This window comes from Cygnus olor, chromosome 14, assembly GCF_009769625.2.
Source record: "Cygnus olor isolate bCygOlo1 chromosome 14, bCygOlo1.pri.v2, whole genome shotgun sequence".
Lineage (NCBI taxonomy): Eukaryota > Metazoa > Chordata > Aves > Anseriformes > Anatidae > Cygnus > Cygnus olor.
The window spans coordinates 5,165,854-5,192,686 of NC_049182.1; the positions used below are offsets into that span (position 1 = coordinate 5,165,854).

The 26,833-nt window shown below is 37.1% G+C and overlaps 1 protein-coding gene across 9 annotated transcripts; it reads right to left on the minus strand.

Annotated features, from left to right (window-relative positions):
* Positions 1 to 3,973: 3,973 nt before the first annotated feature.
* MAPK9 (mitogen-activated protein kinase 9) lies at positions 3,974 to 26,374 on the minus strand. 9 transcript variants are annotated; one of them, XM_040573181.1, is made up of 12 exons: positions 26,171 to 26,374; positions 22,059 to 22,233; positions 17,652 to 17,781; positions 16,886 to 16,944; positions 16,056 to 16,194; positions 14,716 to 14,881; positions 13,393 to 13,464; positions 9,192 to 9,374; positions 8,361 to 8,485; positions 7,825 to 7,888; positions 6,863 to 6,934; positions 3,974 to 6,149 (listed from the first exon to the last, which is right to left on the minus strand). In XM_040573181.1, the coding sequence occupies exons 2-12, from the start codon at positions 22,178 to 22,180 to the stop codon at positions 6,007 to 6,009; spliced, it is 1,275 nt and encodes a 424-aa protein (XP_040429115.1). In that variant the 5' UTR covers positions 22,181 to 22,233; positions 26,171 to 26,374; the 3' UTR covers positions 3,974 to 6,006. The 9 variants fall into 9 exon arrangements, with proteins under 9 accessions (XP_040429115.1, XP_040429119.1, XP_040429121.1 ...); XM_040573185.1 differs by having other exon boundaries at positions 3,974 to 6,154; positions 26,171 to 26,368; XM_040573187.1 differs by lacking the exon at positions 13,393 to 13,464 and adding an exon at positions 13,699 to 13,770 and having other exon boundaries at positions 3,974 to 6,154; positions 26,171 to 26,317.
* Positions 26,375 to 26,833: the final 459 nt, after the last annotated feature.

The following is a 26,833-nucleotide window of genomic DNA, read 5'->3' on the forward strand; positions in this document are numbered from 1 at the left end:
GGCACCAAGCTTTCCGACTAGTATTTTAGAGACGCTGTCTTCCTATGGTATCCTCATAGTATCTGTAACGGTGGAGTCCCAGTGTAAGCAGATGTTCTGGCCTCACCACAGCATATACATCTAGCTTAGGATGAATAGCGTAATGTTAATAAAAGATAGCTAGCTGATCTTGCTACATGACAGACTTCTGCGTTTCTTTATATCATAGATGCCTAAGTAGTCACACTGCTATTCAAGTCACCCTACAGGCGTTTAAGTAGGGGATGCTTCTCAAACGATCTCATATTGTGTGTTAAATTTCAGTTAAATTTTAAATTTCAGAATCTCAAAGTTCACATCTCTCAAAGAAGGTTTATGTTTAAAGGAAAATGCTGATCAAAGCTATCAGATCAAAAGACTGCAACCAAATTTGAATACATCTGATCTTTTGTCATTCCTTTTAACACCATATACTGGTTGTATTCGGAAGAATCCTAAAGTGCTTCAAACCCAGCAATTAATAAAGTTGATTTCTGTTGTGCAAAACTGCAAGCACCTTTTCAAAAAATAAGCAGCAACATCAAGGAATAAGAACTTAAATATTTAAATTTTTTTTTTTTAAATTATTGGACCAAAATAATTTGTCATATTTTCAGTAACAAATTGCAGAAGACTATATTATTTTAATTTTATACTGGACTTCTTATACATATATTTCTTTGAAATAGCGGACCCAGGTAAATTTATATCAACAAAGCATTTTCAAATTTGTTGAAATCCAACAAATAAAATTTTAGCTACAAAAATAGTCATTTAATAAAACACAAACAGAAGTGATGATCTTCTCTTCACCTTCCTCCAACACTAATATGAGAAAAGATGGCTTACTTAAAACATTAGTTTAGCTCCAGACATTTTAGCATGCAGTGGGCAAAAAATAAAACTGATTTGATAAGTTGTGTAATAAGCTTTTAGAACATTACTAATTACTCATGGAATAGACAATCTAAGATATGGAAAATAATGAGGCAGAATACATTTTTTGTCATACTTCATGTTGAAAAAAATCAAAGACACTGTGGAAAAGCAAAGAAGTTACTAGATTCATTTATAGGAACTTAAGTCCAAATTCTGCATCTGGGTGCACGTGTCCCTGGATCAAAACCAGTTTTGAGCAGGAATTACACAATACACATCCCAGGAAAGAATTTGGTTCCCAGTATACAGTATCACTAAGTTTAGCATCAAGCCCTGATAGAATCCATATGACGTATGTAGAATATACAGACAAAAGCTGGTCAGCATTTACCCCTCACCACACTAAGTACTTCCATTTCAAGACTCACTATTCAAATGAAACGCTCCACACAAACTGTATTGCTGCAAGACTGAACCTGTATTCAAAAACAGCATTACGCTCAGTAAAGATTTGTCTGCACTTCAGCATCTGAACTTCCAGTGCATACCAAACGGGAGGATTGCACTTCTGCCAAAAAAGGCTCATTTACCCAGTTTTTGGAAGCCCAGTGTGTAAGCTTTTTGAATGTCTGAATCCTATTTCATTTGTAAATTTATAATTTTAAGCCAAATACAATCTAAAAAGGAAACCGATTCAGCATTATGATTTAGAAATTGAGGTCTTTCCTTTAGGAAAGAAAAATAAAACATATGGAATTACTTCCCCCCCACACACTTAGTTTTTAATAAACATATGTGCACTCTGTTAGGACTTTAAAAGACAAAAAATAATAGTCCTCTAGTCCCTAACAGTCTTAACAACCAACCAGTTAATTCTGAGTTAACGTTCAGTTTAATTTTCATTATTTTGACAAGGAAATGCAAACCCTTACCAGAAACAAGATAAAGCTTCACAGGCTGTTTGCAAACACTAGTTTCCAGTCAGACTCGTTTGTATAGTAAAATCTGTGCAGACAAAACCTTAATTTTGACATTCATTACTCGTGTTTTTGTCATTTTCCATTAAATAAAATGAAGCTTGTCATATCACACTGTTTCCTCAAAGCACACTTACAGGCTGCTTATCCAGATTTCAAAAAGCCAGGTTTCTCTAAGAGTGGTGGTTTTCTGTTTGGTTGTGGTTTTTTTTTTAATTGGATTTTGTTTTTTTGAGGAAAAACGATGTGAGCACAGAACATTTTAAAACATACTCCATTTCTGCAATGCCATTCAGCTACTCAGTGTTCATATATCTAACAATGTTTCTGGTAAATAATCTGATTGATAGCCATAGATCCCTCATTTTTGTTGTTTTTCAGGTGAGCAGTTAAGATTAGAGATTGCATCTATGTTGACTGCCACTTCTTTTTAGTCATATTTTATAAATTGTTTATGCATACTGCAGTAGTGTTAACACGAAGTCTCTCATACAGAAAACTAACATTCATGTTTACAAAACTGAGCAGGTTTCTAATATATATGTATATACACACACATATTCTTAGTCTTTAAATACATATAAATATTTATAAAAGCCAAAGTGCAAAAAAATGGTCAACTGTATCACTTTACATACATGATTTTAGCATTAGGAATAAAAGTGATTATATTGCACACCAAACTTTCTAAACTTTTAAACCCCTGTCAAGATACATGTGCATTTCACTTTCCATCAATAATGAGGTTCTCACAGCATCAACAACCATTTCACAGATGTGGCACTGAACTTAATCTGCAGTCAGGAATACAACTAATATGTATAAAGTCTGCATGCAGTGCATTTATAGTCTATATGTGCACACTGAAACAGCATGGGAGCTTTAGCATGCATCTATTCTGCATGCGTTTTGCTGAATATAATCTGCCTTCTCTGAGAACTGGACGTTTATTCAGGTTATTGGCAGTTTGTTTTTAACTTATGCGGGAATCAAAATCCACAACATTCACACTTTTCATTTCATGCATGTTTTGAAGGCAGTTAACATTTTGGTAAAATTTAGAAGCTTCAAAGTATGACAGCAAGAAGCCATTAAAAACATACGGTATGAAATGGCTTTTCCTACAAACAATAAGATTTACAAGGAAAGTCAATCTCAGGGCTTATTTTGTTCAAAGGTTACATATTTGATATAACAGTATATATTAGAAGGTCAGATAACAGTTCAAATCCTGGGGATATGGCAGTTCTGTGTTTAAAAAACAAACACACACACACAACATTAAAAGACGATTTGAATCACAGAGTAATTTGGGTTGGGAGAGACCTGGAGGCCATCTGGTCCAACCAGCCCAGCACTGAGCAGCCCAAGTCCAATATGAAAAACTCAACTCTGAGAATATTCAAAAGACGTGAGAAGTATTTGTTGCATTAAATCTTCTGAAGTAATAAATGTTAAAATGATGAATGTAGAGTACAGTGCAACTTCACTTGAAAAAGCTAAAAATAAATCTTGAAAAATGAAATCCAGTAGGTGACTTCCATAGTGAATCAAGAATATAAAAATATTCAGTGATAATTAAAAACAGATCTAGAGTAAAGCAGAAAAAGGTATAGCCAATTACCATGCAGGTAAATTTGACAAATTTGCTTCGCAGTTGTTTTAGCAGTAGATTTAAAACTGCTGGAAACCTTAGTCCCTCGTGTCCATATAAAGAAAAAAGCTTTTTCATAAAAGTGTAACGTGAAATATATAAACTGCTGTATACTGCTACATTCAGAGACTTAAGAAAAAGTCTTCTAAAAAAGTAGGCAGAAATTTTGCATGGCCAATGAGATTGTTTGTACGATACTATTTTTAAAGAGAATGCTAATGCTATTGTCAGAAAAGTCACTTCTTTATAAAGTACTATCAGCTTAACACCACTATGTAATTGATAACTTGAATATATTACTGTGGACAATCAACAAAGCATAGTTAGCTTTTGCAATCAAACCCTTAGTTTTCTTTTTGGTTTCACTCCATAGTGGCTGCATCTTTTGGTAGGCTAAAAAGGAAGGGGGGGAGGATTACAAGTAGTCCAAAATCAGTAATATTACTTTTGAAAAGGTGTCTTTAATAGTTTTAACTGGCACAAACAACAAGGATTAAAAAGAAAAGAAGAAAAAAAGAATAGCAACCTGTACTGTATTGCTATATGGTAAAAGGTATTTTAGATTTATTTTTTTCCAGTAACAAAAACAGAATAAAAATGTACCATCAGTATTCAAAGAAACTAAGGCATCCATAGGTTTAAAACAAAAACAACAACAAAAAAAAGCCCTCAATATCCTACAATTAAATAAAACTTTTTTTTTTTTTTTAAATAAAAAGTTCATAATTCCAGATGAAAATTCTGAAGTTAACATCTTCAGTACTACATTGAATTTTCCTTTTCTGGGACAGTGAAATATTTTTGCTACACCAAATTAAGCTATTTAAAAACACATCGATACAATTTAACAAAAACAATTTTGGCATAAAGTTACTGCTTTTCAAATCTTAAGGTCAGAAACAAGGGACACTTGTCTTTTACAAGAACATACTAGACATGTCAGTAACGCAGTGGCTAGCTGCACAAGTATATTTTGTAAGTGCTCTTTTTAATTCAAGTCAGCAGTATCTGAATCAACAGCTAAATACAATGCCTTTAGGAAAGTGGTGTTTTACCTCATCTTGGACATCTATTACTATTATAGTTATATAGTTTAATCATACACACATGCACACAAGATCCTTTAGCAAAATTTTACACACCTGTGCACTCTAAAGTGAATGTGCACAAATTCACAAGTGTGTAGCATCTGGTAATTTAAGCCCTACTCTACTGCAAACATTTGCTAAGAATTCAACATACTGTGCAGGCAGTGTTTGTATTATACGATTCTGAAAACTGCATTGACAAGCCTGTATTGAAACAGCAAATAAGCTCCTCCCCTCTGACACAGAAAATATATATGTATTAAATATATTATTTTTTCCTCTCCAGTAGGAAATAGAGAGGTTTTCCTAATTTGGGAATAGAACTAAATTCAATTAAGTAAATACTTAAACTTAATTGTCAAATGACTTAAAGCTACTACATTTGTTTCCTTAATTACTCTCTAGATAGAATGGACCCATTAAAAAATGGAAAACATTTATGCAGCTCTTTTTCAGGCCACTTAGGCTGCAAGTCTCTCCAATTCACCTGTCCTTTTATCAGAGTTTGCACTGAATGAAGAGCACAGATATAATTTCCTTTTCTGTTTGTTTTTGTTAAAGGACCAGTATTGCAAGACAGAATGTACAGAACAATTTAGCACTCTCCCCTCTTTTAACAGGCACAACTTCACAGAGAAGTCACTCATCCTTAAGATTGAACTAAGCCACTGTGTATCTTCCATCCGCTTCAGTTTAAATAACTGAAAAGAACATCAGAGACATATTCATTGGTGAAATATGAAGGGATGGCTACATTCTTTAAACTTCACAATTTTCTCTTCTACAAGAAGATAGACAGTATTATTAGGAAGTGAAGATAGAAAGGGCTCAATAAAAAAGTGCTATACGTAAAAATAACTGCCCTTTAAATATGGTACTGAGTGCTCAATATGTGAATTAAGACTTACACACAACACTCCAGTAGTTAAATAAAGCAAACTGCCATAGTCACACGTTAAAACAAACTTCATAGACACTATACATTCAAAAAACCTACTAATGAGCAATACTGTACTAAAATGTAAACAACCATTGATGTCACAAAAGCCTGCCAGTTGGTACTGAAGATTCATGAACCCATTTAAGAGAAGTTATTGGTTAAAAGTCTATTATAACTGCTCACCTGAAATAGGCTGAAACAAAAGAAAAGCCTATTATAGTGTCTAAATTTAATTTTTTTGTTGTTCCTTAGACATTGATTTACTTTTAAGTTCTACAACATTAAGCAGGCAGTTTCATAACAACTGAGTGAAAATAAAAACAGGCATTATTTCAGTAGAACATGCAGAACATGGAGTTTTTCTAGTTTTGTTCCATTAACTTACAAGCAATTCAGGCCCAATGGAAGCGAGAGTTCTTTTTCCAAAGTTAAGTCTGCAATCCTGGCTGATCATCGGCATCCTTCAAGGGGTCCTGTCAAGGCATCGAGGCTGCTGTCTGTATCTGAAGCCAATGTTTGCTCTGTTGACATGGATGAAATGTCATTGATAGATGATGACTGGGAAGGACTGGTGTTGCTATTCACTGCTGCATCTGTGCTAAGTAAACCAAACATAATAAAATCTGAGGCAAGACAATATTGCAAGTACAAATAATCCCACTTCTAGGCTCCGAGCATCATTTTCCCTAGTGAAATTCTTAGAAAATAACAAATCAATAAACAGTAGAAAAGCAAGCAGTAAGTTTCCTAACATGCAAAACCTGAAGTGAATATCTAGGAGGAAAAAAAAAAAGAGGCAACATAAGATTTTGTTCCCTAGTGGCACAAATATCAAGAAATCTAGGTATAGTTAATAAGAGATAGTACAACTCCAATTACTGAACCAAGAGAACAGCAGCAAACATCAAGGCTTCAATTGTGGACAAATACTTTGTACTATTAGCTGTTTTAAAGTAAGGAGCTCTAAAGATGTTTAACCCTGCATGAAATGTACGCATTCACACAAAGAAAAAACATTCAGCATAAAAGATATCTGTGTAACAGTTGATGTAACATGGCATCAATTGTTTCTTTTGATGCTTAACACTTGGCCGGAGCATGTTGAACACCCAGATGTTTTCCTACAACTTATTTCATAAAAATGAAATACGACTGTACATGGATCTCCAAAGTCTGATCAGAATCCTTGTCTTTAAGAACAGAATTTTTGCCTACCTGGAGTAAGAAGGATTTTTTCACTTCTCTAGTCCACCAGATCAGCCCTACACAGCATAGTTATAGAAGAGCTACTGAAACAATGACTAACCTGAGGGCTGATCTTTTACCACACCATTCTTGCTCCTTTCTTCCCAATCCATTACTTCTTTGTATATTAACTCTTATGAGAGGAAGGTGGGAGGAATGAGAGAAGAGAGAGAAAAAACATTGTAAGATCAGTTTATAAATACATAAAGGTACAATTAAATGGTTATGGGTCAGCCTAAGTACAACCGTAAAGGCCTTTTATTTTTTTTAAAGGCCTATTAACATAATTAGAGAATCCTACATATTTTCTTTATGTATCACAGAAAGACACTAAGCATGTGCCAAAATCAATATTTTACAAACAGAATAGCTGTCATCCCACCTCAAAACATTACATAGATACCTACAACGCACTAATATTAATTGCGAATAAATGCATAAATAAATCAAATTTGTATTTAAAATATCATGCAGATAATCCCCCGTGGAAATTTTAGTTTGACATCAACAAACGTCTGTTCTTGAAGAACATGACATGTTCTTGGTGTCCCATCAGGTACACCAAGTTACACCTTCACTTAACACAGTGTGCATATCCACAGGCATAATGAAACCAGGAGTAACAACATTTAAATAGATTAAGACCCCTCTAATTCTGAGTAATAACCAAATGGATTCCGCTTGATTTGTTTCTCTTTCAGAGCATTTTCTATCAAAAAAACAATCATTGGGATTACAAACACTTTAACAACAAAATACTCAAGGGAAAGCAAGAAGAAAATGAAAACTGACATTTTGGTGAACAGGCTTCAGAATGTTACATGTATGTGTACATACATGCATATATATTCATTCCAAAAATAGTACATTTTTCCATTGATTTCTTTTCATACTGGCGTAAGTAGTACTGCATATTTTGAATAGTGGGTTCCAGTTACACAATCCAACACACAGGTTATTAATGACAGCTCACAGTACATAAGTTATTACAGTAAATTTCGTCGGTCATGCTCGCTTTTTTACCTTTCCATTCTTCAATTGCATGTTCTCTTTCTTCCAATTGTGCATCATAGATTTGGGGTGGAGGCTACAACGAAAAGGAAGTCTGTAATTTACCTACTACATATGGCCTACACAATCAATTATAGCAAGAAAACTAAAAACCATCTTCTTAGCCATTTGTTACCTTTCTCTTTGGCAGTCTATCCCCTGTATCTCAAAATTACATTCATTTTATATCTCCAGAATTTAAGTCCTACCTCCCACTGAACTGCTGTTTAAAAGCATCAATTAGAAATTAAACTTTTCATAAGGCTTGATGGGGCCTCTGAGAAAGCCCACTATTCAAAATGCACTAGCTTGCCACCACGTAGGCAACTCTTTCCATAAAGGGAACTATTATATCAATTCCACTTCAGGTGGTTCGTTGATCTGAATGCTTTACATGCAACTTTCACTAGTTAAAATATGAGTTCAAAGTATGTTCTCGACTCAAACTAAAGATATTCTTTAAAATTATTGAACTGATATCTTAAAATTTATTTTCAATGTAAACTTACAGCTTCTGCTTCAGCTGGGTCATACCAGACAGTAATATAAGGATGACGTAAGGCTTCATCTACAGAAATTCTCTTGTCTGGATCTACTACAAGCATTTTTGATAATAAATCTCTAGCTTGGCTGGCTAAAAAGTAAAAAATAAAAAAAAAAAACAGATAAAAGAGCTGTAGATTTTTAAACACATGACAAAATGCGTACTGGGAACAGAAAACACAAACAGATTTCTTAATCATCTAAGCCTTTCAACAAGTTCTGTTTGTTGGTGACATGAGAATATTTAACTTTTAATCCTGTGGGGTTAAACAGGTCTCAGTGAGCACTGCCTATTTTTTTTTTATTATTATTTTTTTAAGTACTAAAGCTGCACATTTTGCTAAATACACAGAAACATTAACCTGCACTATCAGAACAGGCTCAGAGACGCAAGCTTTCTTATACTGGTACAGATTTCTTTCAAAATGAGGTCACAATCCTCTAGTGTAAATGTTATTCTACTGTAATCCAAAGCATAAACCCTGCATCTGACATCAACCAAACTCAGTTTTGAACAGTCATGTTGTTGCACGGGTCACAGGTTTTGTCATTAACTATTGAACTTAAAATACATTTGTAAATGCACAGTAAGTTGCTATTCATTGTTGCAGAGTCACTGTATTGACATTTTTTTTAATGAATGATCATTGTAATACTATAAAATACACTACAAGTTATTTTGCATTAAAACTTATTGTCTGTCCATAGACTAAGATAATAGGTGTATATATATTTCTTACACATGTTGCAGACATTTTAAATTAAAATCTTGAAAAGGAGAAAAAAGTTTGCCTTACTTTTTAACTTGTCACGATCAGATTCTGATGGAAATATCCAGTCTGGGAAGAGCTCTTCAAATTTAATACCAGGATATTTGGGCCTGTTTTCTACATAATTCCTCACCGTAGGCTGTAGTTTCTTCATGAAGTCCGCTGACGGTGTTCCTAATTGTTCAATAACTTTATTCCACTGATCAATATCTGCACCATATCTTTAGGAAAATCAGCTGAAGAATTTGAAGTCTGCACTACACAGAAATATCACTTACAGAAATCTGAAAAGTTGAAAACTTGAACAAATGACAAAAAATAAGAACTTCATTCTAATATCAATAACATTCTAAACTGCCATGCAAAAAGCTACATTGACAAAAATCTAAAATTTAGGGCTTTGTAAGACAGACTAGAAATGCTGCACAATGTATTATTCTTAAATATCTTTTGCTAATTAATAGCTATTGGCCAGTTTTGAAAACAGTAAAGTCAAAAAGAAGCTTCACTTGGTAATTATACCCATAACAAAACAACTACAGGGACAGAAAAGAAAAGCTGCTGTTGAATCTTCCAAAGTACACGATATTATCACATGGAATATTTTTGAAAGTAAGGAAATAGATGTTTTTTAAAAAGCACAAAGCACAAATACATCACATTCTTCAAAGTAAGGAATTTTGTGCCTATGTCATGAGGAAATTAGGCTTCACGTTGTGGGAGTTTCTTTCTGTTTGTTTTTGTTCATTTGGTTGCTTTTTATTTTCAACTTTGGAAGTTTGAAAGGGTTCTAAAAAGTGAATCCAGATTTCTGTATGTTTTTTATATAATTAAACCAAAAGAACCTCCTAATCAAAGACTACTGATTTTAAATGCAGATTCTAAATATTTCTTAGGAATTGGATTTACATACTACCAATTGAAAACGTGCCTCAAATTACTTTTGGACTGCCCTTCTTTCATCTAGAGGTATTTTCTCTAGACTTGGTGAAACATGTTACAGATACACTAGAGCCTTCTCTGAGTGAGCCTAGTCAGAACAAAGCTCTTTCACACTGAGAAGACATACTGTGTTAATTCTGTACAAGTATGTAAAAGACATAAGTATCAGCAATACTAATACAGTAAGTTTACTCAGACCTATACTTTACATTTTTCTGATCAAAAGAATGTGCAATTCCAGCAGAGTCTAACCATCGACCTTTATATATAAATTCATTATCTATCATTTCAACCTATCCATCCTCATACATATTTTCTACCAAAATATGTTAGCTGCACTTAGAATTAAAGTATTTATAAAACACTGAAGCACTTTCATTTCAGTTAGTGCACCAGAAATACAACTAGAAATATATGCATCGTCACTGCTTCATGCTAAAACCATAGATGCAAAGATTGAAAATTTTATTTGCTTTCTCAATACATTCCAATGGAAAAACAATATTAAAATAAAAATTCAAGTCAGTATTGACTTTCATGCTAAAACAAAGCACATACAAGGCAAGTTTTGACATACACCAGGAAATTTTGTTTTGAGTTGGAAAACTAATTTCTGCAAGAACTCCACCAATCCAGCTTCAAGAAGGTTTTTTTCTGAGTAATAGTAGTCTGGTTAGCCAGCTAACCAAATTAAAGTCCACTCTATTGTGGTTTCAGGGTGGGGGTATGGACAATGATGACTAAATATCCTACTTCAGTAATAAAATCATGGAAAAAAATGGAAAAAAAATCCCCAACACAGAGTTGGACATTAAATAAGCTATGCCCATTGTTAGAAACCCATCAGGGAGAAAACCTTAATTTCACTGTAAAGCATGCAGAGCATCCTACGAATAACCTTGCAACCTGCAGACAGAAGTCAGCAGTAAGTCAAGTAAGTAACCTCAAGGTCAAAAGTAACCCAGAACACTTTAGTCCATACCAAGTGTGCCTGCCTACTTTGTCAGTCTGGAAAAAGAGAAGTTGAAAACAGAACCCTTATTAAAATTATAATAAAGCACAATTTTCCCCCAAGAAATCATGACTATGACCTCATGCTTTTTCCATCAGTCAGGCAGTTTCTTTCACCACCTGGGTAGCAAGAGCATTAAAAACATTCTCTGGTGCTGCTATGCTTTCCATTATTTCATCTTCGGTATCTACGTTGCATAGTTTCTCTACATTTTTCATCTCCAATGCAATAGCAACTGCCAGCCACTCGGGCCAGTCTATACTCTCAGCACCCGTCAGGAGCAGGCTCAGCCCATCCATCGCTCTGACAACGTGGAGCATCTCAGCCCAACCAGGGCACTGCTGCAATTCCCTGAGCAACCCCTGTCGGGATACAAACTACCGGATCTAAGAGCAGGTTCTCCTAAAGATAGTCAAGGGCACATCATTAGGCAAGGTACTGAAACTGGCCCTGCTCTAAATACCCAAATACTATGACGTTTCAAAACTTAAGTCAAAAAACGTTTTGTAAAAGGGAAAATTTCACGGCCATGCACACTAGCATCCCCCATAAACCACACAGTCAAAACAGTCTTGCAGCTGCAGCTAAACAAAAATGACGATCTGAAACTTTTCCAGACTGATAGCTGCTTAAGTCAACGACATGAATAGTTGTCAGTATTTCACGTTAAAAGGAACCGAAAGTCTTATCAGAAGAAAAAATACTCTGCGCTCAGCTATGCATTCTGGTAAGATAGAAGGGGAGACTCCTTGAAATATAGACTGGTGGAGCTTCAGAGAACCACAGATGATAATCCGCATATTCAAAAATATGGACAAAATTTCCTTCATTTATCATGAATGAATCAAAATAGTCCATGCTGACATGCAGGTGAAAGACATATAACATACATGAAGAATTGTGTTAGGTTGGTCTGAAGGCTTTGAAAGGTAAAACAATAAATATAGAAAGAAAGAAAGGTGGAAAACAGACTTATTTAACAATTAATCATTTATGCTACTAAATAATGCATGATCAACTGCTGAAGATTAGTGTCATGAAAATTAGTATTCAAATTTAAACTACCCCTCTATAAGGTACAGAGGTTAATCTTATAAAAAGATTATGTGAATGTATATTTGATATTCAAAGTGGCAGACCCAACATTTACTTGCTGACAAGAAAAAAATATTATACCTTCTTCAAAAATGTTGGACCTCAAGTAGCTAGGGCTTCTTAAGGCCTACAGCCACAAGTGGCAATTGTGGTTTAATTACATCTTCTGCTTTCTACATATTTACTGATAAACTTGGAACGTCTAGTCCTACAACACTACTACTTCACAAGACAATTCTTTATAAAGGAGAAGAGAATTGTTTTCACTCCATTTTTTTTTAAATTGGAACTTGATAACGAGCCAAGTGTTTTAAATTTTATTTCTAGGGAAATACTTTGAAATGCATCAAATTCTTCAAAGAACATGCATTCAATTAAATGATCATTTTTGTTCACTTAACACTGCATAAGGGCTTGTCTCTGATCCACTGTTCTTGAGATTTCCAAACTAAGGCATATACAAAAATATATGGCTTTAATACAGAAAAATTTCCTGTAATTACTATCATAGAAGAAAGCACAATTATGTGAAGACAAATTTGGATCAAAAATACTGGAGATGGAGATGGAGGAACCTTAAGAAAAAGTAAGCCTGAAATAAAGTTTTCATAAAAAGAAAACAAAAATTCCAAAAGAAAAAGAATTGTTCCTTTTGTATTAAACAATAATTTTTTAAAACATCTCATGCAGTGTGCTTGCAATTAGCACTTGCTGGACAACAGTGTCCTAATGAGCAAGAAAAAAATCTGACTGAAACTCAAAAACTTGTACATTAAAAAAAAGTTCACTGTTCAACAAAATAGGAAGCAAAAATGCATGCATAGTAAGAAGTAAATTTGTAGGCTTTTGCTTATAACACTTATCTACAAAGAACCATAGTAAGAAAATATACTTACTGGTGTTTATCTTTTAATCTAACAGTATCCTTTTAAAGCTAGAAAAGCTGAAGCTCTTAATGTAAATCTTATGGATTCAATCAATACAAATTACAATAAATAGTCTACTACAAAAATAAAATGGGAAGGCTTAACAATTTGGCTAATGACACTAATTTCATATATTACAGTAGATCTATTAAAACATTATGGAAAACACTGTTTATGCTTTTATACTTATACAGATCAAAATGTGTTTCTGTTGGAAGTGGAATGTGATTCAAGGATGACTAGGGAAGGATACGATCAGTGCCTTGGAAAATCACACAACCTTTCACCAATTCTCCCATGATGCACCCAACTGACCAGATATCAACTGAAAGTAAAAATGAGATGATCAAATTATGAAGTCTCATGAACAAAAGTGAGGAAAAAAACAAAAACATCTAGCATCTACAGTAAAACACAACAATGTGGAAAAACAAACTGTTAACATGAATTTTCAATCATTTCAACACCAACTAACTTAACTGCTATTAAATTGTCTTTTTAGCATTTTGTAAAATATAATCAGTGTTTACATTTCTGAAACAACCATGAAGAAGGATACAATCTCTTCCTGGGAACAGGACCTTATGGAGGACCATTTCTGCCATAATGCACCCAACAGACCAGATATCCACTATCATATGTTAGGTGCAACAAGGACAAAAGATTAAAGAGGTTTTTTTAAATACGATGATTGTTTATTTGTAACTTCACACTGCACATTTATAGTCCTGCAATTATTTTCTTGTCCTATCCAGAACTGCCTCTATTAAGGTTCTCATCCACACGAGCATTTGCTGTAGTACAAGCTGCCACACGCATCAATGTAAACTCCTAGGTGGCTCAGCAAGGTCCTGTGAGTCCCTTGTATTAGGCAGCCAAAGTTACAGAAAGCACAGTATCCCCAAGCCCCAGTGACAAAGCAAAAAGATGTACTATGATAAAAGACCAGAAGAGGCATCATATTACTCCACAACTAGTAAAAATCATCAATTAAAACACTAATACGCAAGTTTGTTGGCTGGATGTTCAAGGTATTAAAAACAGTTCAACTACAGTATAACACCCAGCCTTTTTAAGTGCTTTGCAGGTTTAAGGGAATATAAAACACGGTTTATCCTAGGAATCTGAAATAGATTTTAATAATCACAGACATAAAAGGGGCAGACTGTAAAAAGAAGATGCTTCACAATAAAAATCACACTGATAAAAGGGTTTATTATTTACACAATGATCACTATTTTAAAGTATCATCCACCATAAATGTCTCACTTTTTTTTTAGGGTAAAGAAAATGACACCAGGACAACACATGAGAAGATAAAACAACAGCAGGGGAGCAGGAACAGTATACATTAAATAGAGATAAGCGTGCAGTAGAAAACTATTACCTTCTCCAAAATAACCAGTGTATATTTTTGTTGGTATTTCCAGTAATGTCATTAGCACACTTTAAAAACAGACATGGCAGAGGAAAACCAGCTCTGCCCTGATCTTTTAAAGCTGTTATATTCTGAGACAGACACGCGTTAGACAAAAGAGTGTTAAAGAGAGTTTAAAGTGTTACTCCAGTAACTTACCATTTTCTTTATAGCCCATTCCAAGGATAACCTCTGGTGCTCTGTAATACCGCGTTACTACATATGGAGTCATCATAAAATTAGTACACGCTGTTCTTGCCAGTCCAAAATCAAGGATTTTGAGTGTACAATCTGATTTTACTACTATGTTGCTGGGTTTCAAATCCTAACAAGAAATTATTTCAGTTAAGGAAGGATCAACATACTGGATAATACATTACTCCCCACTCCCAAAGTCATTATATACCACCAGTTCACCTCACATAGCAGCTTTACATTCGTGTTCTGATATATCTGCTGATTTATACACAGACCACGGACAAGTGAAATGCTGCACAGCTCAGTGCTCAAAAAAGTCAGGGAAATACCAAATCAAAATCATCCGCAGACTTTTAATCTACACAGTTGTGCACTGACAGTATAATCAGTTACCTTACATTCTGTAATGCACAATGTGTACATTTATCTACTTCCTTTAACACATCGAGTGGACCTATTTTGGGTACGAATAACAGTTGCATAGTTAAGGAGGTTGCATGAATCCATCAGGTGTCGGTAGTAGAAAGTGTCGCAACACAATGCTTTAATAAGCATATTTGTTAATGACAGAAAAGCCACCTGCATTATTTTGATTAGCAAATTTCACAGTTAAAATTATGATGTAGTGAAAATACAAAGTTATCCAGTGAGCAGGGAGAAAAAAAATGTTTAAAGATATCTGCCTCATGGGAAAAGGCATTATTGCACCCAAAGGAATATACAGCACAGGAAAAACTAAAGTACTTTTTTATTCACAGATTATCACAAGTCGCTGAATTACAGACGTACGTTTAATTCTGCTCAAGTGTTTGACTTGGTTTCAGTCACATGAACTATGCTTTCAGGTACAAAATGTTCTTTTCTCAAGGGAGATGATGGGGACATGCAAATAGTTCAAGGGTGAACATTTTAGGAAGGCAACAAGTTTCTGCAGAATGGTATTGAACCTGCTGGCTTGGACTTTCTAACCTTCCACTCAGACTTTTCTCTTGAAATAACAGAATAATTATTTACAGTTGTTGGCAGTGAAATTTGTTGTCATCTCATCTTGCTATAATGCTGGGCCATGTGAAGGATATCACATTTCAATATTCATCTATTAATAACAGAGGTGGGAGTCACACACATTATTTCAAAGTTCTATTTGGTCAGAGACGCTTTTAAGTCATCTCTAGATATATTCCTTTTGAGCTATCCCAGTTCTGTTCCTCTCCTAGACTGGATTCTCTTCAAAATCAAATCTCCAATTCATAAGAACATCTGTGTTCATAGAGTATCGTTAATGATCTAATACTACCTACTCTGTGGATGATACCAGCTGAGTGAAGATGTTTGATACCACATAGCATCTGGTAAAGAAGATAGGACATTCTTTCATGATCCAATTCCATATGAATAACCTGGCACAAATTGGCATCCATCAGCTCCATAACCAAATATCTAAAGCATAAGAAAGAAAACATTAAGAAAACCTGAGTCAAAAAGTTAACAAATTTAAAATGCATTTCTTATCCATTACCATAATTTCAAAATTATATTGTTATCTACTCAATCTAACCATTAAAAGTGAACAAAGTATTCAATAGTCCATCACAAGAAATTAGAATTTCGCTAGTTTTAGAAATGACAGTCAGAATAATAATTCTGAGTTTTCTAAATTGATACAGCATGAAAAACTCAGATTGACTGAAATTGATGAAGAAATTGCAGATACTGCAATGTATCAGGACTTGATGTTTCCTTTCACCGTAATTACACCCCCCACAACCCCCAAAAAATAAAAAAAAAATACAATTATTGTAAGGGCTAATAAGGAATGATTAATTTTCAAGTTAGAATATCATCTGCTTACCCACTCAAGGACACACACACCCTTTTACCAAGCCCATTCACAAACCACAACAGCATATTCACTGGAATGACCTACACTTCCATCTTACGTGTGTAGTAAAACATCTTATTTTTTGCTTTCTTTCAGAAGCACGCAGAAAGACTACCTAAAGCCTAGATTTAGTCTTTTAGCTACCCTCTGCATTCAAAGCATAAAAGTCTATAAGATAGTGGAAATATAGCTCTATGGCTTATGCTACTATTTGTCGGGAAAATTAAAACAAAAAAATCTAGTACTTACACATCCTGAAACTCTTCTAGTGACTTCTGTGGTGTAAATACATTTAATAAACTAATTATCTATAAAGGAAAAACATTAGAAGAAATTCAGCTTTAATTCAAGTAAAAACCCATTTATTGCAGAAATTATTATTCAAAATCAAAGGCACACTGGTAATATGCACAATTTAAGTATTAATTGGTTTCACTTAATTCACTTACACTGAAAAACTGCTGTTTCAAAAACAGTTCAGAACTGCAGCATGTATGCTGAAGGAACTAAGACTGCAGAAATGTTTTTCAAGTTACATGACACCTATCTCCCTCTCCAGTGCCTGAACGGCACCCTTTTTTTAAGCTACATCACTGCACCCTCCAAACCTACCAGTTAAATACTGTATTTAATACAGATCTTGCCTAAACTCAGAAAATATAACTACAGTGCAGTTACAAGAGACAAACCATCTGCCAAACAGGCTTCGTTCGCTTAACAGGACTTAAAAGACCAAACACACTACAGCAGTATCATCTTTACAAAGTCTACACTGAAGGTAAATCCACAACAGCATTGCAACAAAAACCTCCTGCTCTTGGCACTTCATCCTCTTAACAACCAAACAGCTCACCCAAGAGCTCAACCACACAGTGTAAATTGTATTACCCACACCAAAACCTTCCAGTTTCACCATTTTTCTGGTACTTTGGTTATCGATAACAAGAGAACAAATCCTGAGCTTTTTAGACAAATTACACTAAGATGAGAGAGGGAAATAAAAAGCCGAACTTACATTTTTGTGGTTGACACATTTTAAAAGAACAAGCTCTCTGTAAGCTCTTTTTGCATGGGTTTGATTCTGAAAAGGACGACTCAACTTCTTTACAGCAACATTTATTCCAAGGACTGTATCAAACGCAGCACTGGAAGTTTTCAAAGACAAACAACGTAAGTTGAAGTCTGTTTTGGGGAGGGGTGAGGGAAAAGGGCAGACAGGAGCAAGGAAATAAATTGAGATTTGAAAAAATCAGTATCAGCTAAGCAGCTTCATCTGATTTATATTTACAAAATGTACATTCCTTAAAAACAGAATTAGGTTAAAAAAAGGCACTAACACTCTTAAGAGAAGTCTTCTGTGCCCCCTGTAAGATAGAATCTGCTGACTCAACAGATGGAAAAATATGTTAAGCTTATTTTAAATAAATTAGTATTTCAGTTGCCTAATCTATATACTTTGGCATTTTTTCGGGACAGCACTGCTGACAGTCATTTAACATTTGCAATAGGAATTTTCCTAAAGGATAGTCACTTGATCTGTTCCACAGGTGTCAATGCACTCCTGCACGTGAATAAATTACAATCCATAGCAATTTTAATGCTTAGCAGAAAATTACACTCATCATCTGGTTTTGCACAAAATAAAAATCAATAGAATGGTGAAATATGGAAAGCTCCCAGGGAACAATACGACGGTTTAAAATTGAAAACGGCCATTGGTATTATTTTTCAGCTGTCCTTGTTCATTCCCTCTGCAATTTGAGATACAGATGCAAACTTGCTTTAACAGCTGTAAGAATCTAAGGCTAAATTATCTGTATATCCAGAACACTGAAGTCTGAATATCCTCATTATTAATGCAGAGACTATTTGGCAAATTATCTGCAAATGCATACCATAAATGACACAGGTGTTCCAGTCTCCTACCTCTGTAGTTTTAAATAAGGATTCCCATATTACTTCCATTTAATGTTACTTTGATAGGGTAGGAAAGAAACATATACATTTTCCCAGAACATTTCTTTGTGAATTCCTTCCCTGCCTCATCAAGATGTGTACAACACCAGGCTTAAAAGGACCATCATATTATAGTACTCGTAGAAAAGACCAGCTCATCTGTGATAGAAATACTCAAATCATACAAAGTTTACCAGCACCAAGCCACTACTTTCCCTGCTGGAAAAAGCAGTACCACCACAAAGCAGGGTTTGCTTACAAAATGATGTTTTCTGGGAGGCGTGGTTCTACGTCCCAGATTTGAATCAATGCACCATTTTCATTAAAGGCTTGCTAGCATTTATTTCAACATAGTTCTGTGAAATACACAGGTCATTATTCAGTGACGTATGATCACTCTCAAATTTAAAGCCTTTATGTCTATGTGAAACAAACCAAAATGGGAGGCCAGGCAATTGCACAAACTATTTTCCTCCCAAATATGAAGCATTGATGCTTCAATATTATTCACTTCACCTAGAAGACATAATACGTAAAAAGTTTCACATATATTAATGACTAACAGCACCTGGGAATTAGTACAAAGCTAATAATCAACAGGATCCATATGAAAAAAGCTGCTCAAGCCAATCACAGCTAGCTAGGTCACTGCAGCAGAGGGGCATGTGAGCAATTTTAGGCAAAGTATCCCTTCGTAATCTGACAAATCAGGTATGTGTCAAGACTCAGCCTCAGCACATATTAAAAAAGTCACCTGTACCTTTCATTTTGCTTATTTATCTACATGAAAGTGACTGGCACTGCATCTCAAAAAAGAATCTGCAGCTGCATCTTCACAATCCAAAATTAAAAACAGACTGATAGGGGGAAAAAAAAATCAGACAGTAAAAAATGTTATGAGCATGAAGTAATTTACCAAGGAAAAGACAGAATATAACATCTTATACCACCAAAAGCATACTTCTAAATATCACAATTTTACGTAAATATAAAAATCGTGGTGAATTGTAGTGAGGTCTTCCCTGCACTTGTAATAGGTTTGCATCTTGAGCAAACATTTAATATTAGGAGTAACAATGTCACATACGTGATGAAATTATAAGCAAAACATTACGACCTAAATTACAGCAAGAAATTACACTTCAGATCTGTAGGCAAAGGACTTTCTCTTTGAACTGCAATATGCTACTACCACGGATTCCTGCTCTGCCAGTTCCACTTCACTAACTTCCCTACTGCCTAAACACAAGTTTGCATGCAGCAACCAACTTCTCCCAACAATTTCTTCAAGCGCAACTGTAAATAAAGTTATCAACAGTTCAAGTTCAAATGAGTCTACGAATAAGACTGTGGTTTTGCTGCACTGAAGGACAAAAGAAATTTGTTGGGACAGAAAAATCAGATTTACTAGAAAGACATAGGAAATCAAGGGCAAGACAAGAAAAAAATGATGACAGGAAGTCAAAGAAAACTTTCAAGTAATTTTGTGCAAGTGGTTACTCAGTAGCAAATAGACTGTAAGGTTTCAAATATGTAAATACTTCAGGAGAAAAGTGTGAAAAGTCACATATAAAAGTGAACTTCGTACAGAAATACCCCCTAGATAACAATCAAGTTCCCTTTTCATTTATCTAAAGCTCTCATTTCGTATTTCCTTTACCACTGTTCTTCGTTGTTTTTAACTACTTAGTTTTTTCTTAATATAAGATGTAGAAAAATAAGCAGCAACAATACCAATGAAGTTTCCTATTAATATTTGGAAGAAAAACAACAGCAAAATTCAGACCTCTCGCTGCTGAAGTAATATACTTGCTTTTAAAAACTCCTCACCAAAAAAATACTACACACAAAACCCCAGAAATATTTTTGTAATGTTTGCATTAAGCACAGAATGATTTTAAAAGAATAAAGTATTGCACATGTGTATCACACGAATGACACTGACATTTTCCCGGCCAAAAATGACAGCACAGAACTTACCCTACAGTGAGATTTCTACACTATATATCCGTGTATTCTGCATATTTCCTTTGCGCGTTTTAAGGACTTTTATGGAGAAATTAAGATTTTGCACCTTCTTCAACTTGGACACAGTTTTGAGATGTTTCACATGAAGATGAGAATTTATGCAATGTTTTACCCTGTTGTTCCAAAATATCACGTATTCTCAAAACAAGTCAATAAATCAGATCATCCCTTCCTCCACCCAAGACATTGACCTTAATGCAACCCCAACTTTGCTTTGCAGCAGACGCCTAGTTTAAGTCATATAGTTTATGCACTACTTCCAACGAAAGGAGAAGCAATTACAACCACCCTAAATTCTTGCATGCAATCTAGAATACATAAATACACTTAATGTTATGCTGGTTCTGTATGTGTATTCTTTATAAAAGATATTTATATTCTATATAAAGCTATGTTCACGCAAAAACGCATTTTCCTATGTATATACAACTTTTTTTTAAAGGTTTTGAAAAGGCCAAAAAGACACGGGCAGGTGCAGTATAAGGAGTTGCTCACAATATGAGTCATCACACTTATTCTGCAGAATTTATAGACAAACAAAAACCGCAGGTTGGATTTAAAGCACGAACAACCCACCACGCTGCTCTGATCAAGTCTAACATTAGAGTTCCTAAGCATATCTGCTTACTCCCTTGTGTATGGAATTGTAAAACCGCATCGATAAACATTTCTGTTGTTACCAAGTAAGTTTTGCCCAACAAAATAAGGGCTGGCAGTAAGCGGTGTAGAATGGATTGCTGCAGTCTAAAAAACATTTGAAAGTGTTTACCTTTAGCTGGCCCAGAGGTGTGGTGCCATACAAGAGACTAAGGGTCAGGATCAGACTAACGACTCTCTCGTCCTGGGCCAGTGGAGGCTGGACACAGAGCTGAGGTGCCACACCAAGGAAGAGACGGCCAGCCCAACCCCTCACACAGCATCCCTTCCTGGTTAATCCATGGAGTGACAATGACACTGACTTGCCTCGTCCTGCTAGTTAATGGCAAGGCACTGCATTGACGGCTCCTAGAAACGGACAGGAGTGATCGGGAATAAAAGGGGGGGAAGAAAGGGGGCCATGATGAAGAAACGAGTAAAACCCAGAATCTCTCACCATCTCATTGTCATTCCTTACATCGTAATATCATAACTACATGGGGAACGTGAGAACTAGAAACAAAAATAAAGTGGTTAATGAGAAGGAAATTTGTTGACCCTCTTAAGTTATGTAGTTATATAAATATTACTTTTCCTCTAAAGCCAAAATAAAAAAGCTAGTTTTGCACATGAACTACTGTGGGCAGGTATTTTAGTATCTATTTAGTCCATCATAACCCTGTAGCAAGAGACAGAGAAATTAGCAACAACATTTGACATCCTGGCACCTCTATCGGGAATACATTCAGATTTTGTTATATATTTATAGCTTTTTATGTTTTAATAAATTATTTTTACTCACCAAACAATGCCCTGTGCCCCTGATCCTATGGGCTTCAATTGCTGATAACGTTTTAGTACAGTGAACGTTGAATCTGCAACTTGAACACTGTAAAACTGACTATCACATTTACTGTCACTCATGGTGTAGTGTCATGTAGTTTTCTCTCTCAAGGACCTGGTACAGGTTTCAAGATCTTGAAGAAAAAAAAAGAAAACAGATGTTCAATCTCTGACTAATTCAAGGCAAACAAGTTGGAAAATATATTTTAATACACATAACTTTTTCAGTAGCATACTCTTTAATAAGCATTCTTTCAACTTCACTTATTACTACTGCTAATGAAAAATTCCTGCAGACAAGACAACAAATAATTATAACCTTCACAGCTGTAAGCAAACACGTTTCTATTCCAATCCCCAACACAAAAAGCAGCCAAATAAACTGCAAAACCAAACCTTAATCCAACAGATCTTTCTCTACAACATGAAGGATACTCCGTAGCTCAGAGCTACGGCTGTCTCAACCCACTCTCCTCCTCCTACCTTAAATACACACTGACAGCCCATGCTATTTGTTACCGTGCTTAAAACCCTACAAGAATCAAAGAGTTCCCTTTAAAGAAAGGAAAAGCAAACTGTATGAAAAAGAAATACCATCCAGGCAGTGACACTCTGCAGCTGGCCTCCCCCAAGCAGTTCTAATCAGCCTCCCGCCCAAAGCTGCAACTGGACTTTTACACAGACACAGACTGAAGTCTAGAGGGCAGTACGGAGCAAGACCTGGGAGGAAAAAGCGTCACATTAACTGGGTTCGTTACCCAGAAAAAGAGGAGAGGAGGAAACGCACGAGAGACTGAAGAAAGGAGGCATTAAATAATGTATTCTCCACGGACACGATGGATGTGATGATTAGCAATGAACTATAAAGATGTTGATTAGACCTTTTAAAAGAGGGGAGAGAAAGAGAAGATGACGAAACAAAAACCAGTTTGTAAAAACAGGAGCAGTGAAGCACTCTAGAAGATTCCCTAAGGAAGTGATGGACTCTCCTTCGCTGGAGGTTTCTGTGCCACACTAACATCTGTCAGGAACGCATTAGATGTACGTAATTACATCCAAGAGCAAGGTTAGGCACTAAACCTCTTTAGCTCTAAAGCACTACAGTAATGACTGTAGACCTCCCGTTTTCCCGGGCATCCATCCCTCCTCCAAACCTTACAAGACCTCAATTACCTCGGTGATTACTGTAGAGGTCCCTAAGAAATTCCCCAATTTTTAATTTCATGTTCAACATGATAGATCATGTCATTAGAGCCCAGACTAAATTGCACAGTCAAGTGTTCCTTGAAACAGGAAATGAAAGCCGATCACCTTCCCTCTCAGCAGCTGCCTTAACCACCAGGCTGTACAACGTCCTTGTTAGCTACAGAAAAAGCAGTTGTTCTCTCTCTCTTCACTGGCCTACAGAATATTTGTGAGCCAATGCAAAACAGAAAAGCCTCAAGAGCAACCCAGAATCCCCCCAGAAGGGCACACAGCCACACAAAAGGCTTTCAGTCGTTCAAGAATTAGCATTTGGATGTCTCCCTTCCTTGGCACAAGCAGGAAGGAGCAGCATCTTCTCCATGGCCAGGGCCAGCAGATGAACACCAGGAAACGTGCAAGAAAAACAGACAGAAGAGCTGCAAAACCTAACAGAGACTGGGGTTAATCCGGTAACGGCTAGTCTTAAAGCATTCTCAAGAAATATCTGGAGTCCCAGATATCTGGCAGCAACTTAGGCAGTAAATTTACCTGATATATCCTCTTAGAAGTTTAAGGAAAAAAAGCAAGGGAGAAAGGATCAGCAAAAGGAAAATGTAAGCTACCAGTTTTCTGCCTCTGCCACAGCAGCAGGAGGGAACAGAAATACACATCCTACACGGGGCCAGTCAGATGTGGTTCCACCATGAGCTCACACTTAGATAAGACCAAAACCCTGCCTTAAGAAGTGTTCTCAACCTTTCCTGCTACACCCTAGGAACAAACCCACTCTTCCTTCCAGCCTTTTTTATTACTCCAAAGCTATACACTCTGCAGCACTAAATTTTTTGGTAAATGGTCCCTGAACAGCCCTGATATTTTCAGTAAATCTCCAATGTTGCAAGAAAGACACAGCTGGAAAGTGAAGACCCTACCTCTGCAAAAGGCTCAGAGGAGGGGAAAAAAGAGTATAGAACTTGATTAAGCTGGAAATCAAGTTAAAGACTTGATAGTTATGTGAGAATCATGCTGTGCATCTTCAGAGAATAATGAAGATCATTGCTTCTCTGTAGCGGTGATAACGAAGAATAGGGAAAAGGAAGTTATCCCGAACGGGAGAACCCAAACTTTAGAAAATCTTGTTTGTACAAAGCCATCCTTTGGAAACAACCTAAAGACCGGAATGAGCTCTTTAGACAAGACCCAAAGCAGGACTCGTGCACTGCAACAGACAAGCTTCACATTTTCTGACGTCCTTTGGAATTCAGTGTGCTGAGTGCCCAGCCTCTCCATAATACGTGGAGAAAAGCAGCAGGCAGAGCCCTAGCTTTCACCTGGGCTGCAAGCTGCTTGGAAGCATCAGCACATGCGTTACTTCAGACGCACACGAACATAAAACTAGGTGGTGCAGGACTGTAGGTGTTCACAGGACTTAAGGCTTAAGAGTCTGTTTTGGGGGTCAGGACCCTTGAATAAGAACAGATTTCCCACTGCTCAAAGGAAAAAGTGTATCTGACAAGTGAGTTTCATAATCCTGAGCTGTTACTCTCCTACCTGAAATAATTCGATGCACCACTCCACCTAGCAACGTACGCAACATATTCCATGCTTCTGATATACAAGAATCTTATTTCCATTTCGGAAATGTATGTTTTCATTTATGGTTCCCTAGATACAGCTGCACCAAACAGGACCAGTGCCAAATGTGGAAGGCGTTCATTCACAGGATGGTCAGCAAACATACTTCTACGTTATTGATAACGGTGTGTTACCAAATCACAAAGTTTCAAGATATCTTCTTATTTTAGAGCATGCACGAGATGCATAAATTGGGTGTGGGTTTTTGTACTTGTTTTAGTAGCTTGCTTGTACCGTTGGAGAAACTTAAAAAGGACGAAGTTGATTTTACTGTGTGCAGTGAGTTCAGAAACACTCACAGAAATGGTTTTCAACCTGTAGCTCATGAAAGATGAAACAACCAAAAATAGGAAAACAATAAAAACACCCAACCTATCTCCAATAGGTTTATGAGTTATCATACAGAATTCCAGTAGGAAATATTCAGGGGTTGAAAGTGACTGCACTATGGTGTGTATGTATATACACGGCCTGTATTCAAGTCACCTCTCTACAAGTCATTTATTAAAATGGCAACGTATTATTAACCAGATCCATCCTCTGGATATTTTCCAAGTCAAAAGCTTCTGAAACGAACAGGTTTTAACAGCTGGGAACACATTCCTTGTGTTATTTCGGATACAGGGGTGTTATTACAACGAAGCATATGAACATCAAGAAATTGAACTTGATTTTTAAACTTCAAGCCAAATCGCGCTGCAGACAGAAAGAACAAACATTGAACATGCTACCTATATATGAAAAGAGAAGATTATTCTGTGCTGTTTCCATACCTCCCCCCTTAGCTTATTACCTTTGCAAATTAACCAGCAGTGCTCGGCTTTTAATCGTTACAGCAGGACGTATCAACAGGTGCACGTCCCAGACGCAAAAACCTGCCGAGTTACCTCCCGTGCCGCTCCTGGCAGCCCTGGGGCAGCCCGGCACCGTAGGTGAGCGCAGCAGAGCGGCACCTCGACCGCTCACAGCGGGTTTTGAGGCACCCTCGGGCTCTCCCAGCAGCAGCCCAGCACTCCAACCCACCCCAGCCACCCACCCTGGGGCGAGCGGGCGGCAGAAGGCTGAGCCGGGAGGCGGACAGCACCGGGAGCGGAGGCGGAGCGCTGTGGAGAGCTCCTCGCCTCCCAACCTCCCCGGGGGCCTTCCCCGGCCGGGGCCCGCGCCCTCTCCCCGCTGTGGGGCCGGGGCTCCGCTCACCGCAGGGCTCGGCTCGCTCCGGCCCCGCCGCCCTCCTCGCGGCCCTTCCCTCACCGTCGCGTCCCTCAGCGGGCTCCAGCGGGACGGGCCGCGGCGGCAGCTACCGCCGCCACCACCACCGCAGCCACCTCCTCCTCCTCCTCCTCCTCCGCGGCCGCCGCCTCCGCCTCGCAGGGCCGCCCCAGCCACAATGGCCTCCCGCTGCTCCGCGCAGGCCGCGCCAGGCCTGCGCGCGCTGACAGACGTCGCCTCGGACCAATCGTAGCCCGCCGCCGGCGAGGCTCAGCCAATCGAGCTCCGGGGGCGGGACCTCGCCGTGCTCTCCCTCAGAGGGCGTGGAAGGCCCGAAGCGGGGACGGGGAGGCTGCGGCCAATCGCGACGCGGCGCCCGCCCTCCGCCGTGATGTCATCGCCGCACGTCAGGCTCTCACGGTGCTCGTGACGTCGCCGCCCCGCTGCGGACAGCAAGGAGGGAGGGGGGCGTGCTGCGATGACGTCACGCGCCGGCATCACGTCACTGTCCGGCCCCTGCCTGCCTCAGGCCTGCCCTGCGGACGTCAGCCCCTTAATTAAAATAAATACTTCTACCCCTTAAGTAAATAGATAAATAAACCCCTTAATCGAAAATAAATAAATAAATAAGTGAAGCAAGAGTTGGCTGTTCCATGGTTTCTATGCTCAATGATTTTAGAAAAACACACTTTTTATTTATTTATT

What these genes read in the sequence shown, in the direction of transcription:
- MAPK9 (XM_040573181.1), bottom strand. Translation starts at nt 22,180, where the DNA reads ATGAGTGACAGTAAATGTGATAGTCAGTTTTACAGTGTTCAAGTTGCA. An exon ending in CAGCTGGTATCATCCACAGA is followed by an intron (nt 14,882 to 16,055) that starts GTAGGTAGTATT and finishes ATTTCTTGTTAG; the next exon opens with GATTTGAAACCCAGCAACAT. An exon ending in GATTTTCCAAGGCACTGATC is followed by an intron (nt 9,375 to 13,392) that starts GTATCCTTCCCT and finishes GATATGGTGCAG; the next exon opens with ATATTGATCAGTGGAATAAA.